General features: G+C 40.6%; 1 protein-coding gene across 2 annotated transcripts in view; it reads left to right on the top strand.

Annotated features, from left to right (window-relative positions):
- dync1h1 (dynein, cytoplasmic 1, heavy chain 1) overlaps nucleotides 1–15,545 on the top strand; it is a 30,912-nt gene extending 15,367 nt beyond the window's left edge. The window contains exons 39-77 of one of the 2 annotated variants that reach the window (XM_077730921.1): nucleotides 35–241; nucleotides 331–452; nucleotides 1,019–1,184; nucleotides 1,277–1,440; nucleotides 1,539–1,668; nucleotides 2,084–2,217; nucleotides 2,301–2,415; nucleotides 2,489–2,650; nucleotides 2,725–2,939; nucleotides 3,016–3,220; nucleotides 3,347–3,520; nucleotides 3,604–3,723; nucleotides 3,815–3,935; nucleotides 4,696–4,891; nucleotides 5,596–5,713; nucleotides 5,803–6,018; nucleotides 6,110–6,322; nucleotides 6,525–6,652; nucleotides 6,875–7,028; nucleotides 7,174–7,320; nucleotides 7,693–7,843; nucleotides 7,924–8,177; nucleotides 8,293–8,427; nucleotides 8,516–8,610; nucleotides 8,723–8,897; nucleotides 8,979–9,054; nucleotides 9,128–9,288; nucleotides 9,360–9,471; nucleotides 10,183–10,367; nucleotides 10,639–10,752; nucleotides 11,122–11,292; nucleotides 11,680–11,897; nucleotides 11,978–12,081; nucleotides 13,436–13,644; nucleotides 13,774–13,927; nucleotides 14,330–14,472; nucleotides 14,551–14,719; nucleotides 14,909–15,030; nucleotides 15,109–15,545. In XM_077730921.1, coding sequence (XP_077587047.1) covers nucleotides 35–241; nucleotides 331–452; nucleotides 1,019–1,184; nucleotides 1,277–1,440; nucleotides 1,539–1,668; nucleotides 2,084–2,217; nucleotides 2,301–2,415; nucleotides 2,489–2,650; nucleotides 2,725–2,939; nucleotides 3,016–3,220; nucleotides 3,347–3,520; nucleotides 3,604–3,723; nucleotides 3,815–3,935; nucleotides 4,696–4,891; nucleotides 5,596–5,713; nucleotides 5,803–6,018; nucleotides 6,110–6,322; nucleotides 6,525–6,652; nucleotides 6,875–7,028; nucleotides 7,174–7,320; nucleotides 7,693–7,843; nucleotides 7,924–8,177; nucleotides 8,293–8,427; nucleotides 8,516–8,610; nucleotides 8,723–8,897; nucleotides 8,979–9,054; nucleotides 9,128–9,288; nucleotides 9,360–9,471; nucleotides 10,183–10,367; nucleotides 10,639–10,752; nucleotides 11,122–11,292; nucleotides 11,680–11,897; nucleotides 11,978–12,081; nucleotides 13,436–13,644; nucleotides 13,774–13,927; nucleotides 14,330–14,472; nucleotides 14,551–14,719; nucleotides 14,909–15,030; nucleotides 15,109–15,237 — 6,084 coding nt within the window. In that variant the 3' untranslated portion in view covers nucleotides 15,238–15,545. Of the gene's footprint in view, nucleotides 1–34; nucleotides 242–330; nucleotides 453–1,018; nucleotides 1,185–1,276; nucleotides 1,441–1,538; nucleotides 1,669–2,083; nucleotides 2,218–2,300; nucleotides 2,416–2,488; nucleotides 2,651–2,724; nucleotides 2,940–3,015; nucleotides 3,221–3,346; nucleotides 3,521–3,603; nucleotides 3,724–3,814; nucleotides 3,936–4,366; nucleotides 4,563–4,695; nucleotides 4,892–5,595; nucleotides 5,714–5,802; nucleotides 6,019–6,109; nucleotides 6,323–6,524; nucleotides 6,653–6,874; nucleotides 7,029–7,173; nucleotides 7,321–7,692; nucleotides 7,844–7,923; nucleotides 8,178–8,292; nucleotides 8,428–8,515; nucleotides 8,611–8,722; nucleotides 8,898–8,978; nucleotides 9,055–9,127; nucleotides 9,289–9,359; nucleotides 9,472–10,182; nucleotides 10,368–10,638; nucleotides 10,753–11,121; nucleotides 11,293–11,679; nucleotides 11,898–11,977; nucleotides 12,082–13,435; nucleotides 13,645–13,773; nucleotides 13,928–14,329; nucleotides 14,473–14,550; nucleotides 14,720–14,908; nucleotides 15,031–15,108 lie in introns of both variants that reach the window. The other variant, XM_077730920.1, reaches the window with a different exon arrangement.
- Nucleotides 15,546–15,590: the final 45 nt, after the last annotated feature.

Below are 15,590 nucleotides of genomic sequence, written 5' to 3'. Positions count from 1 at the left end.
AATTCTCTTGTGGTAATAACAAACTATTTGCCAGGTCGTTGGTTTGAACTTCTCAAGTGCTACCACCCCAGAACTGTTGCTCAAGACCTTTGACCACTACTGTGAATACCGCCGTACTCCTAACGGTGTGGTCCTTGCACCGGTGCAACTTGGCAAGTGGTTGGTGTTGTTCTGTGATGAGATCAATCTTCCTGACATGGATAAGTATGGCACCCAGAGAGTCATCTCCTTCCTCAGACAGGTATGAAATTTGTTTGAAAATATGCTGACACTTAATTTGGTAGCCTTTACTAAATGTTAACAGCCCTGCTTTTTTTTATTTTTTTATAGATGGTTGAACATGGAGGTTTCTATCGTACCTCAGACCAGACTTGGGTCAAACTAGAAAGGATCCAGTTTGTCGGTGCTTGTAATCCTCCCACTGATCCGGGCAGAAAGCCCCTCACCCACAGGTAGATATGAAGGAGCTGTCACTCAAATGTTTCTTAAAATGTATTTTTTGTTAATTATATCTTTATTTGAATGTTATCTATTCTTAAATTTGTTAGTATAAATGTATATTTTATACATTATTTAAATTTTTATAAATAGATGTCATTTGAATGTGGCAGTTTTTATTTTTAAATATTTTTATTAATAAATCAAAACAAAATAAAATGTTGAAAAACACAATTATGAAAATGAAATCAACAGAAACTACACTGTAATGGCCCTTAATAAAATTCTAAAGCATTTGATTTTTATATATAAATGAGGTCATATTAGACTGTCATTGATAACAATAGTTCTCAAATTTATTTAATATGGGAGGTTGGTCGTGATTCAACCTTGTCCTCCCAATCAAAATGGATGTTTTTTCCACCATCAATGAGTGCCTACAAAAGGTCAAATGTGTGTAACAAGTGAGTTAGTTAAGTTAGCCTCTTTGACGAATTCTTCAATCCATAGGATCAGGAACCACTTAATTAATTGTAAGACATAATATCCCAGTGACTAACCATGAGTGTCCTTCTTCTAGGTTCCTCCGTCACGTTCCTGTTGTGTATGTGGATTACCCAGGCCCAGCCTCTCTCACTCAAATTTATGGCACTTTTAACCGCGCCATGCTTCGCCTCATTCCGTCTCTACGGACATATGCTGAGCCTCTTACTGCTGCCATGGTAGAGTTCTACACCATGTCCCAGGTAAGTTTAAATATAAAGGACACCTGCTTATGCAAATTTAGACTAAATTTTATAAAGACTTAGTACTCACCTTGTTATGTGTCTACTTTCAGGAGCGGTTCACTCAGGACACACAGCCTCACTATATCTACTCTCCCAGAGAGATGACTCGCTGGGTGAGGGGTATCTTTGAGGCACTCCGACCCCTTGAGACTCTTCCGGTGGAAGGACTCATCCGGATATGGGCTCATGAGGCTCTCCGCCTCTTCCAAGATAGGTCAGCACAACTTGTTGTCACCTTAAATCTGTCATTGAGTCAAAGTTGGGCCCTTCCCATGTTTGAATTGTGGTTGATATTCCCCACATTCTTTTTAGGCTTGTTGGTGATGATGAGAGAAGGTGGACAGATGAAAATATTGACATGGTTGCACTCAAACACTTCCCCAACATTGACAAGGAGAAAGGTCTCAATAGACCTATCCTCTACAGCAACTGGCTCTCAAAGGTAAATTAGGATAATTGGTTGAATTGCCGACAATGCCCAAAATCTAAATATCTGCTGTAATATTTGCCCTATAGCCGCATTGCCCAAATGTCTCAAAAATTTAATACTTTAATTTACCTTAATATGGTATAACTACATACATTAATAGAACATTTTGATTGGTTAGAAATATTATTACCCAATAAACCAATTTGACTATTCAATGTTACCTTTTCGATATCTGTCTCACCACGCATGGTTGGCATTAAATCGTTGCCTTAAATGATTCCTATCTGGTTGCTCTACTTGTCTTCTAGCAAGTAGGCTTTGTTTTAAATGCCACAGAGATCTAATGGAGAAAAGAAATTGAGCTTTGTAGTGCTAAAATTACCATTCTTCATACATCTAAATGTTTTGGTCTCTTATTTGAATGCAGGACTATATTCCAGTAGAGCAGGAGGAGTTGAGGGACTATGTGAAAGCCCGCCTTAAGGTCTTCTATGAGGAGGAGCTTGATGTCCCACTTGTACTCTTCAATGAAGTGTTAGACCACGTTCTCAGAATTGATCGGTGAGAAAGTACCCAAAATACAAACCAGATTTTATTTACCACTGGCTTAAGAGAAGAAATCACATGTAAATATTCTCTTCTAGAATCTTCCGTCAGCCACAAGGACATCTCCTGTTGATTGGTGTGAGTGGCGCAGGAAAGACAACTCTGTCTCGCTTTGTTGCCTGGATGAACGGACTTAGCGTTTACCAAATCAAGGTTGGTATCAATTTCAAGTTTTCCAAGCCTGAAAATTTGTTTGGAAATATAAAACAAATTGGTGGGTACTCAGGTACACAGGAAATATACCGGTGAAGACTTTGATGAGGATCTGCGTACTGTCCTTCGTCGCTCTGGTTGTAAGAATGAGAAGATCGCCTTTATTATGGACGAGTCAAATGTACTGGATTCTGGCTTCCTTGAGAGAATGAACACTTTGCTTGCCAATGGAGAGGTAATTTTCCTCAAGTTTATAAGAATCTTTTGTACAAGTTCAATTTCCCATCACAAATGTAACAAAATCCCTAGGTCCCAGGTTTGTTTGAGGGTGATGAGTATGCCACCCTGATGACGCAGTGTAAAGAGGGGGCTCAGAAAGAAGGGCTAATGCTGGACACCCACGAAGAGCTATACAAGTGGTTTACCAGCCAAGTTATCAGGAACCTCCATGTTGTATTCACCATGAATCCTTCATCGGAGGGCCTGAAGGACAGGGCTGCTACTTCACCAGCCCTCTTTAACAGGTACTCAGGATCCAGATGAATGAAATTACCCTTGGTTGAGACATTGTTGCTAATAGGAGCTGATTGTTTCATTCAGGTGTGTGCTGAACTGGTTTGGAGACTGGTCCACTGAGGCACTTTACCAAGTAGGGAAGGAGTTCACCAGCAAGATGGACTTGGAGAAACCTAACTACAAAGTTCCAGACTATATGCCCGTTGTCTATGACAAACTCCCTCAGCTACCATCTCACAGGGAGGCCATTGTCAATGGCTGTGTGTTTGTACACCAGACACTTCACCAGGTATAGACAAAACATTTAGAAAAATTGATCATTGTAGAATATTAATTGCTGAGATGCTACTGATGATTACAAGTGAAATATGGGAAGTGTGTTTATTAAATTGACCTCAACATTTGTCACCTACAGGCTAACAACCGTTTGGCTAAAAGAGGCGGTCACACCATGGCAATCACTCCTCGCCACTATTTGGACTTCATCAACCAGTACGCCAACTTGTTCAATGAGAAACGTAGTGAATTGGAGGAGCAACAGATGCACCTCAACGTTGGTCTCCGGAAAATCAAGGAGACTGTCGATCAGGTCCAAAATCTGTCCCACCTGATGGTTACTTACACGATTCACAGCTGAGTATTTAATGATATTCTTGGATTGTCATCCTTAAGGTGGAGGAACTTCGTCGTGACCTGCGAATCAAGAGCCAGGAGCTAGAGGCAAAGAATGATGCTGCCAATGACAAGTTGAAGAAGATGATTAAAGACCAGCAGGAGGCTGAGAAGAAAAAGGTTCAAATGAAAATTTGGAGTAGTATATTTGGCATTGATTTTTTTCCTGTTGAAACCAAAATCTCTGAGACAGGCACTATTTTCATTTTAGGTGATGAGCCAGGAGATCCAGGAAGCAGTCTACAAACAGCAGGAGGTGATCAAAGACAAGCAACTGAGTGTCAAAGAAGACTTGGACCAAGTGGAGCCAGCTGTCATTGAGGCTCAGAATGGTACGTGGTTCAATTTGTGGTCGATCTTAACCATCGAATGGAAGACTTGTTTACTTGGGAGTCACTGTTTTATCATCACTCCTTGCTTTCACATTTGGGGATGCAACAATATCAGAATCTTGCACTTTCATATCTTGAAATTAATGTCACAGTTTGATAATGTTTATGTCCTAAGAAAATAGTTGGATTCCAAGATGTTCAACAATTCAACCAAGAAAGCTGTTTTGGGTTACTGTACTTGCATATATAGCTGATGCAAATGCAAATTTCCTAACAACAGTGCCTCATCATACCTTGAACATTTTCAAGGGCCTTGAAAATTTTCAAGGCCCTTGAAAATTTTCAAGGCCCCTGAAATATGGCGAACATCTGAATATGGTAGCATCCCTATTTGACATAATTCACAATTGCTCTTGATGTGATGTTGTTAGCTGTTAAGTCCATTAAGAAGCAGCACCTGGTGGAGGTGCGTTCCATGGCCAATCCACCTGCGGCCGTCAAGCTGGCCCTGGAGTCCATCTGCTTGCTCCTGGGCGAGAGCACCACAGATTGGAAGCAGATCCGCTCCATCATCATGAAGGAGAACTTCATTCCTACCATTGTTAACTTCTCTGCTGATGAGATCAGGTGAAATTAACAATTAAGTAACACGGTCATTAAAGAATGTGTTGTTTCTCTCCTCTTTCTTCACCTTTGCCTTCACCCCCATCCCACATGGTGCTTATACTGTACCTCTTTCAAACACATTCCGCCTAACTAGCGGTCAGCTCTATTAAACGGCAACACCTAGTAGAAGTGCGGGCTATGACCAATCCCCCGGCTGCAGTCAAACTGGCCCTGGAATCTATCTGCCTTTTGCTTGGCGAGGAGACCGGTGACTGGAAAAAAATCAGACAAGTTATTATCAAGGACAATTTCATCGGCAGCATAGTCAACTTTTCCTCCGAGGAAATGAGGTACCGCTTCTGTCTGCTCTTTGTCAGATGGACGCAAAAAGGAGTAAATCAGCATGCCAATCAAGCGACAGTTGTAGAAAATAAACGTATACATTATGAATATGGACTAGATCGTAGACAGCGATAATCTGATATTTGTTGATGATTGTCATGCCCTCACTCCTCCTCTCCTTTAAAACATTTCATGATTACATCTTTCCTTGATTCCTCATCGCCATATATTCTCAAATTGTGGCCTCTGTACTTTATTTTGTGCTGAATTGGTGGATTTTATAGAATTTCTTTGTCACAGTGTTTTATGATGGATGCTTACATGGAAAAACTCAAGGGTCTTGGCTCAATATTTCAATAAGCCAAGCCTTTTGGAATTTTGACCCCATAAAATGTTTGTTACTTTGAAAAGCTGTGCTGCAGTTGCATATTAACTGCCATATATAACATTTTCTAAAGCAATTGAACTGTATTTAGGCCGTTAATGTCATCCACAGCTGACTTTTTAAGAGCAAACAATTATTTTGGTTCTAGCTGTTTTGCATTATTAATAGAAGCAAACAACAGAACATACTAATTGAATTGGATTATGTTGCCTGGTAATTTGAATAAGAAATTGAGTAGTCTGGCTTCTATTTTTGGAAATACTCTGTATACCTTATTTACTCAAACTTGTGATCCTGTTGTCTAAAATCTTTTTTGTTTTCATCTAGTGACTCTATCCGCGAGAAGATGAAGAAGAACTACATGTCCAACCCGAGCTACAATTACGACCAAGTCAACCGGGCCTCGCTGGCTTGCGGGCCTATGGTGAAATGGGCAATTGCTCAGGTAACAGAACATTAAACAGATCTTCAAGGAAAGGCAAAGTTGGAATTAAACGGCATTTACTGATGATTTGACATTTTTTTTTCATTTAGCTCAACTATGCTGACATGCTGAAACGTGTGGAGCCACTGCGGAACGAGCTTCAGAAGCTGGAGGATGACGCTACGGACAACAAGACGAAGGCGGAGGAGGTGGAGCAGATGATCAGGGACTTGGAATCGAGCATTGCTCGTTACAAGGAGGAGTATGCTGTCCTAATCTCAGAAGCCCAGGCCATCAAAGCGGATCTAGCTGCAGTCGAGGCCAAGGTTCCCCACTTTCTAACTCTTTATCACCACCCTCAGTCCTTTCTATTTGTTTTGATGATTTGTTTTGTATTTAATTTTTTAAACAAATTAGGTGAACCGTAGCACAGCTCTCCTGAAGAGTCTGTCAGCGGAGCGAGAACGTTGGGAGAAGACCAGCGAGACGTTCAAGAACCAGATGTCTACCATTGCTGGAGATTGTCTGCTCTCTGCGGCTTTCATCTCATACGCTGGATACTTTGAGCAACAGATGAGACAAAACTTGTTCACCACTTGGTCTCATCACCTGCAGCAAGCTAATATACAGGTATGATGTTATTTCATTGAGTAATGGCGAAGGTTTGTGATATTGAGCATTCAAGTGAAATAGGCTAAGGGTTGAATAACCACTCGAAGAAAAGTACTGAATCATTATTCGGTTCACTTGAATGCTCAAAATCACATGTTTTGGGAGTACTGTATATGTTTTCTGGATGTACAACAGTCCTGTCATTACATTTCTTCCGCAGTTCCGTACTGACATTGCCAGAACGGAGTACCTCTCCAATGCAGATGAGAGACTCCGCTGGCAGGCCAACTCTCTTCCAGCAGATGACCTCTGTACAGAAAATGCCATCATGCTCAAGAGATTCAACAGGTTATTATGCATGCTTCTCAACTCTATATTATTAATATCACAGAGGACTGGCCTTAAATCTGCTCTCAAATTTAGCAGTTACAATATTAGAAGTCTTTTATTTTACTTGATTGTTTGACTCGGGAGTTTTTCTTTTCCCTTGATTAAACAATTAGTTACACATGATAAGTTTGCATTGCTACGTCATAACAAAGGTTTTATGTAATTTTACGCTTCCTCAAGGTACCCACTGATCATCGATCCATCTGGCCAAGCCACAGAGTTCATTATGAACGAATACAAAGACCGGAAGATCACTCGAACAAGCTTCTTAGATGATGCTTTCAGGAAGAACCTGGAAAGTGCTCTGCGTTTTGGAAACCCATTGCTGGTCCAGGTATTATTAATGCCCATTTCACTCATATCTTTTAAGTTTACTAACTTTATGGCACTTATAGTAACTGTAAAAAATGTTCCAAAAACAACATTGGTTGCATTTTGCTCTTATCAATATTTGGTCTTTTATTATTATTTTTTTATAGGACGTTGAGAGTTATGACCCCATCCTAAATCCAGTGTTGAACAGAGAAGTTCGCCGAACCGGAGGCCGTGTGCTCATCACTCTGGGAGACCAGGATATTGATCTATCGCCATCATTTGTCATCTTCCTCTCCACCCGAGACCCCACTGTAAGAAAGCCATCTATTAACCTTTTACATAGTATTCCTTTAAGTACTATGGAAAATAAGCTTGTCAAGGTTACTCGATAAAGTGTACTGTTGTTGTTTATTTTTTTATTCTTTCTAAATTCATAAATGTCCATGAAAAAGTATATCAAAATACAATAATTTATGGTATAAGATCCAGAAATCTCTGCAACTTTTTGGAACCGGCTCTTAAGATAGACACATTTTAATTAATAGATATCAACAAAATGAGTGCAAATACATAATAGTCGCTATCTATGAATTTTGAATATCTAACTGTGGTTTTGACCCTATAGTTGGTTTACTCTGGTCTATTATCCTTCTCACTCTTTCTGGTATCCTTTCTTCACACAGGTGGAGTTCCCACCAGACCTGTGCTCTCGTGTGACGTTTGTCAACTTCACTGTGACTCGCAGCAGTCTGCAGAGCCAGTGTCTCAACGAAGTGCTGAAAGCAGAAAGGCCTGACGTGGATGAGAAACGCTCTGACCTTCTCAAACTGCAGGGTGCGAAATACAACCACGGCATGAAGAAATAAGAAAAAATGCCCAAACCTTAATTCTAATCCACTCTTTTGTCTCTTTAGGTGAATTCCAGCTACGTTTGCGACAGCTGGAGAAATCACTACTGCAGGCCCTCAATGAAGTTAAGGGACGAATCCTTGATGATGACACCATTATCACCACATTGGAGAATTTGAAGAAGGAGGCAGCAGAGGTAACCAGGAAGGTGGAGGAGACGGACATCATCATGGCCGAGGTGGAGGCTGTGTCGCAGCAGTACCTGTCCTTATCGTCTGCTTGCAGCAGCATCTACTTCACCATGGAAGCTCTCAACCAGGTTTGAAAAGGGCGTTCCACTGCACTAGATATTTAGTAAATTGTGTATTTAACTTTATAGAAAAGAATGTACTATTTAGAAAAAAAATGTTCATCTTTTTGTGATTTTTCTTCAGATTCACTTCCTGTACCAGTATTCACTTCACTTTTTCTTGGATACCTACCATACTGTGTTGTATGAGAACTCTAACCTCAAGGGCATCACTGACCATTCTCAAAGACTTGATGTCATCACAAAGGACCTCTTCCAGGTATGACCTGGATAAAGCAAACATTTTGTCAAGAAAAAGTTTCTTTTATTCTCGTCAGTCATTTTTTTTTTCTCTTCGTACTTTTTAGGTGGCGTTCAATAGGGTTGCCAGAGGAATGTTGCACCAGGACCACATCACATTTGCCATGTTGCTAGCTAAGATCAGCCTCAAGGGAATGACCAGGTCAGTACACTTAACTAAAGATTTAACAGTTTGCTTTCAAATAATGCAACATATTAAAACAAATATTTCAAATAGGGAATAACTATAAATTGAAAATGTTTCTTCTTCTTAGTGAGCCCTCATATGATACAGAGTTCCAGCACTTCCTCCGTGGAAAGGAAATTGTGCTCACTGGCACATCCCTGCCCAAGGTAAAGGGTTTGACCTCAGACCAAAGTGAAGCTATGGTCCGCCTCGGTCGTTTGCCAGCGTTCAAGGACTTGATTACAAAAATTCAGTCTGATGAGGTGAGGTGGTGTCTATAATAGTATTGATATTTATCTCCTTTTGACCATAAGATACTAAAATCCAATGTTTTCTCACTGCAGCAAATCTTTATGTGGCTTGAGAGTAACACTCCAGAACTCGCTGTTCCTTACTTGTGGACTGAGGAGAAGCAATCCAGTAAATATTTCTTGAACACAATCCATTTTCAGCTGTTGTGCACTCTTAAACTCTTGCAACTCCTTCTCCTCAGCTCCCATTGGCCAAGCTGTGCACCAGCTGCTGTTGATCCAGACGTTCCGTCCGGACCGTCTGCTGGCCATGTCACATATCTTTGTTGCAAAGGTCCTGGGAGAGGCCTTTATGAGCATCATCGAGCAGCCCATGGATCTGGCTAACATTGTGGATAGTGAGGTACTAATATTTTCTATCTGGTGGAATCGCGGCTATTGTCGGTGGTATAGTGACTTTCTTGTCGTGTTCAGGTGAAGCCCAGCACGCCGGTACTCATGTGTTCTGTTCCTGGATATGATGCCAGTGGCCTTGTGCGAGATTTGGCTGCCGAAGAGAACAAACAAATCACGTCCATCTCCATCGGTAAGGATCATTTCATAGTAACGTCTTTCTTATATAGAAACGAAAATAAATTGCATGTTAGGCTTTGTCTTTAATAGTAATGTCTTTCTTATATAGAAACAAAAATAAATTGCATGTTAGGCTTTGTCTTTAGTCCTAATTTGGAGTACTCATCCCATTTCCGTGAACACCAATAAATCTAGGGTGAAACAATAACCATGAGGAATATGGCCATCACTTTAAAGTGGCTCTATATTTTCACCCAGCTCATCTAGTCGGTGTTTTAATGTAAATAATGAAGGCAGTCTACAAATATAACATAACTGGTAATTAGTAATTTATAGAAACCCAACTACAGTGGTACCTCTGCTCATGAAATAATTGGTTCCAGAATTATTTTCGTAGTCTTTTTGATTTTTTTTTTTGTAAGTAGAGGGATATTTTCCATTAAATTATCATATTTTGTTTCACAATCTTCAATACTACCCACCATATAGCCTTTATAAATGATAGAAGTTACCATTTGTGTTTGAAATATTTATGTATGCAAAAAATAGCAAACATATTTTGTTACTACTTTATCATATCTTGCAACAATAATTTACACGTGTTTTGGAACCTGAAAAATGTGTATGTTGAAGCATTCATAAGTAGAGGTAACACTGTGTACTTGTATTTGAATCCAAATATATCAACTTTAAATTTTTTTTACGGTTCCTTTTTTGCTTCCAGGTTCGGCTGAGGGATTTAACAAAGCCGACAGAGACATTAACACAGCTGTTAAATCGGGTAGGTGGGTGATGTTGGAGAACGTCCACCTAGCTCCCGGGTGGCTGATGCAGCTAGAGAAAAAGCTCCACTCCATGCAGCCTCATGCCAGCTTCAGGCTCTTCTTGACCATGGAAATTAATCCCAAGGTAGCACACTTCCCTCACAGAATGGCATACTTTATAGCTATATTTGATACCTGCTATGCAGTTAGTTACTGCATGGCATAGCTTTGCTTTCATCGCTGTAGCCTGTAAAATCTACTCTAACACAGCAGAAAATAATACATTTTATTAAAAATACTTTTTCCAGTTAGTAGAAAACAGACTGACATGTTCATAATTGTGTGCAAATTTGTGGTCTTTTCTCCAAGTTAAATGTTATGTACATTTATATATATTTTTTTTTTCTCCCCTTCAGGTCCCAGTGAACTTGCTTCGAGCTGGTCGTATCTTTGTATTCGAGCCTCCTCCTGGTGTAAAGGCCAACATGTTGCGCACCTTCAGTAGCATCCCCGTTGCTCGCATGTGCAAGGTAAAAAAAAGCAAATACTTACTAGGACTTGTAGTACAAATGTCTAAAGTGTCATGTAATGATATTCAAATGTTGTATGCAAAACAACATTTGATTGCAAGAGTATCAAAACTCTTCTACTAGTGATAAAGTTATTGTGGAGCTTTTTTAGTTTTGAAAAGCCACATATTTGGAAGTTCATCATCAACAGCATTGAAAGAATTCATATATTTGTCGATTTTTTTTTTTTTGTTCATATGGTATTGAGTGTTTTTTTAGTAGTGATATGGAGTTGAACATTTTTGTATAATGACTAGAGAGCATACGTGCATAAAATGTTTTCATCCCACCTCATTTCCTCCCCTGTCTTTTCCCAATGTGTTTTTAAAGGCTCCCAACGAGCGTGCCCGTTTGTACTTCTTGCTGGCTTGGTTTCACGCAGTCATCCAAGAACGTCTGCGCTATGCACCTTTAGGCTGGTCCAAAAAATATGAGTTTGGAGAGTCTGACCTGCGCTCGGCCTGCAATACCATCGACACCTGGCTCGACGACACCGCCAAGGTTTGTAAATGTACAGAAAGAAGCATGTACAGCCGATTCGGAAACCATTTTGAAGTCCTGTGAAACATGAAAGTTGCAACTGCAACTACTTGCTTCACCTTTCCTGAACACTTATTCACTTTTACCTTTAAAACTGATGTATGGGTGCATCACATTGTTAAAATAAATTGTCTTTGATAACTAGGCCAAAAACACACTCATTGGTGGAGGATGGAGGGCCAAATCTATTTAGCAATAGCTCAAATCTGTGTAAAAGGTTTAGAACGACCATTAAATGTGAAAAAAGGCTTTCAGTCTGTAATAGTAGTATCTTTTAATATTTATTTTGTTTTTTGCAATATACAATGGTTGACCACTTTTTGTAAATGTATATTGTTTCAATTGTAGGGTCGTCAGAATATTGCCCCAGACAAGATCCCCTGGGCCGCGCTCAAAACCCTGATGGCTCAATCCATCTACGGCGGCCGCATCGACAACGAGTTTGATCAGCGTCTGCTTAACACTTTCCTGGACCGCATTTTCACAAAGGGAAGCTTTGACAGCGAGTTCAAACTGGCGCTCAAAGTTGACGGGCACAAAGACATTAAGATGCCTGATGGCATTCGGTCAGTATTCATGTTCATGTTTCCCAGCAGTTGTAGTCTATTCATATTTGCTCACGCTTGATTCTTTGATTTTTTTCCAGTCGTGAGGAGTTTATCCATTGGGTAGAGATGCTTCCTGACACTCAGACTCCATCTTGGCTGGGCTTGCCTAGCAATGCTGAGAAAGTCTTGCTCACCACTCAAGGTATGCCACTACCAATCTATTGTTTACAAACATAAAAAGGTGTATATTGTCATTTGCTGGAAACTGTCAAGGATTACATCATTGTTCTTCCATCAGCCTTTTTTTGCAGTAGTTGATTCATCATCTCCTTTCTATTCCAGTGTCCTAACCTTCATTGAGCGCTTTTTATAGTTCCAAGACATAGAGATTTTTTCCTTTGAGTAATTGTCTCCATTCATTAGTCATCAAATACCTCTCTTATACAGTGTTATTGTGCAGTTTGTTTTCTTCCGCTCTAACCATCACAATTACAAGGTAAAAGGGTATCCTCACCCTCCAGCAGCTGTTATTTCACAGCCAACATGTCGCTTTGCTGACATATCACTTCCCCACCCGAGACAACTCCTTACCTCATTAAAAAAAGAAAATCACTTTATTAGGTACACCTCACTAACACATGATTTGTAAGTGGTGTGCCTAATAATAGTGACTTCTGTATGTATATACACATCAATACTCCCCTCGCCTCACTAATGAAACATCCAAGCAACCCCCCTCTCCCTTTATCACCACCTTTTGTGTTTGTGTAAATGTGTCGTAATCCTGGACACCTTGTACAGCAGAAGTGCCATACTCTGGTTCTTACCCTGTTGGGACCCCGGAGTAGGGCATCCCTGGTGTACAGTATTTTCTCAAAACTACAACTTTTAATAGATGAAATATTGCCATCGTCAGTCACGGTATTTATTTAAAAATGTAAACAAATGAACAAATTGTGAAAAAGTCATATTGAGATGTTCGTAATTTCAATCAATTTTAACATAGGCATCATACAAATGAAAAAAATTACTTGACGTTTGACCACTCAACTCAATTTTGTTTATATAGCATGTCAACCTATTCACTACCATTCCACATGCTATTTTTGTAGTATTCAGAGTATGTTTTGTGGTAGTTAAAACACCCATTAACCATATAGATATCCACAATGGCTACTAAAGAACAAACCCATTGTTAATAGTTATCAATTTGACAATATAGTAATTTTAAACAAAACCATCTCTTGTAATGTTAATGCTGCCAACATGTGTCTCTTGAAGATGGGCACCATTTGAGCAAGGTTTTGTGTCAATCAGTATATTTAAAGAAAATCTTTGGTTCATATTTTTCACTTGTTACATGTGACGTATTGCCTGAAGCCTTGTCTTGTTGTTTTTCTAATTAAGCAACTCCCGATGCATCATGAAGAAAAGCTATGTTCCACTTCTTAATAATTTCCCCCCCCCCCCCCCCCCCCCCCCCCACACTATGGCTCTGTCTTCCCCCATTTCCCCGCTCACTGTATCCCACTCCCCTTCCTTGCTGGGCTGCACAGGCACTGACATGATGGGTAAGATGCTGAAAATGCAGATGTTGGAGGATGAGGATGACCTGGCCTACGAGACAGAGAAGAAAGAACGCACATCGTCCACCACGGACGCTCAGCCAGCCTGGATGAGGACCCTGCACACCACTGCGGGCAATTGGCTGCAGCTCATGCCCCAAACTGTCAATCCCCTTAAACGCACCGTGGAGAATATCAAGGTAACGATCCAAACGCTTAATGTGGTGAAAGCTGTGTTTTGTCACTCATGAGCCAAAGAGGTAAAAGGAAAGGAAAAAAAATGCCCTCAAAGCTCTTTCTGTGTTTTTGACTCCTTTAAATATTGTTAGGACCCGCTGTTCCGCTTCTTTGAGCGTGAGGTGAAGATGGGCGGTAAGATGCTACAGGAGGTACGCCAGGATCTGTCGGATGTGGTGCAAGTGTGCCAGGGCAAGAAGAAGCAGACCAACTACCTACGCACTCTTATTAGTGACCTGGTGAAAGGTATACATATAAGAAACATGTTTGTATACTGTCAATGACACAAACAAAGTTATTATGTCAAACTTTCTTCATCCACATCAATTATGCTTTCAGGGCTTTAGTGGTTTCTTTGGAAAAATAGCACAAAAAACTAAGGAATGAGTTAATATTCAGTAAACTATATTTTCACCCTCAAAACAGTTCAATGGGCCGGCAATTTAAATATAACATTTTAACACAAATAACTACGTGAAAGGTCAGGCAATGTGGGCTACTCACATTTGATTGGCTAAAATATTCCTGGGAAAACTATCCTTAATATTATTCCGCACTAACACATTAAGCTCTGTTTTTTTTGAAGGCGTGACGACATTCATTCTATATTCTCCATTGTGATTATTTTCCATCTGGCTTTTCGTGCAGGCATTCTCCCGCGCAGCTGGTGTCGATACACCGTGCCCATCTCCATGACCGTCATCCAGTGGGTGGCCGACTTTAGCGAGCGCATAAAGCAACTGCAGCAGATCTCACAGGGTGCTGCCAGCGGAGGCGCTAAGGAACTCAAGGTGAAATATCAACGTTAAATATCGCCACGAGCAAGGGGACCCCTAAATGTAGTATTTACTCCCTTCCACCCTTTCCAGAACAACCACGTGTGCCTGGGAAGCCTGTTTGTGCCAGAGGCGTATATCACCGCCACCCGCCAGTACGTGGCACAGGCTAATAGTTGGTCTCTGGAGGAGCTTTGTCTGGAGGTCAACGTCACCAATGCCCAAGGAGCCACCTTGGACGCGTGTAGCTTCGGCATCAAAGGTCTGATTTTGCACCCTTAATTCGCAGTTGACAATTTGTTCCACAACTTATGTGCAGAGTTGCACATCTTGTTCTAATTAATTTCTATTAGTATTTTTACCTTTTTGACACAGGGTTAGTGCCACATAAATAATTTAATCTGACCTCTGGGCCAGCAGTTTGACACTCCTGCGAAATTGTGTGTTGCAGGACTCAAACTGCAGGGGGCAACTTGTGCCAACAACAAGCTGTCGCTCTCCACATCCATCTCCACTGAGCTGCCTCTTACTCAGCTCCGATGGATTAAGCAAGGTGGCGAGAAAAGAAACACGGTAGGAAGAGCACTACTGATTGTTTTGTTTGGTTTATTAACCTAGCACATGCTTAACATGCCACTTCTATTTCCTCAGGTGACTCTCCCCGTGTACCTGAACTTCACCAGATCCGACCTCATCTTCACCGTGGACTTCGACATCGCTACCAAGGAGGATCCCCACAGCTTTTACGAGCGCGGCGTGGCTGTCCTTTGCACAGAGTAGTATACTTAGAATTATTTCCCAAATCCTCATTGTTCAAATTGCTCTTTGTAATCACTTGCATACCCATATGTGATAACCACTTCTTTAGTTCTCTCCCCTTCATTTGTAATCGTTGGTGGACAAGTAGTAGTAGAATATATATCTATCTATACACTGTTTTTTTGACAAGTTTGAAAAGGTTTTGTGGAAGTCGTAAGTTGGAAAATTATGGTTGGGCAGGCGGTGTTGGCAGGAAAAACTGGTTTTATATGAAAGAACAGGTATGTTGTTGTCTTTTAAATTGAATAAAGCTTGCAGGACTAAAATAACATGCTGTACATTTTTATTTTGTAGCCCCGCCTCACCTTAATGTG

The sequence above is a fragment of the Stigmatopora nigra genome, chromosome 13 (genome assembly GCF_051989575.1).
Source record: "Stigmatopora nigra isolate UIUO_SnigA chromosome 13, RoL_Snig_1.1, whole genome shotgun sequence".
Taxonomy (NCBI): domain Eukaryota; kingdom Metazoa; phylum Chordata; class Actinopteri; order Syngnathiformes; family Syngnathidae; genus Stigmatopora; species Stigmatopora nigra.
This window is presented reverse-complemented; position numbering and strand designations above follow the sequence as displayed.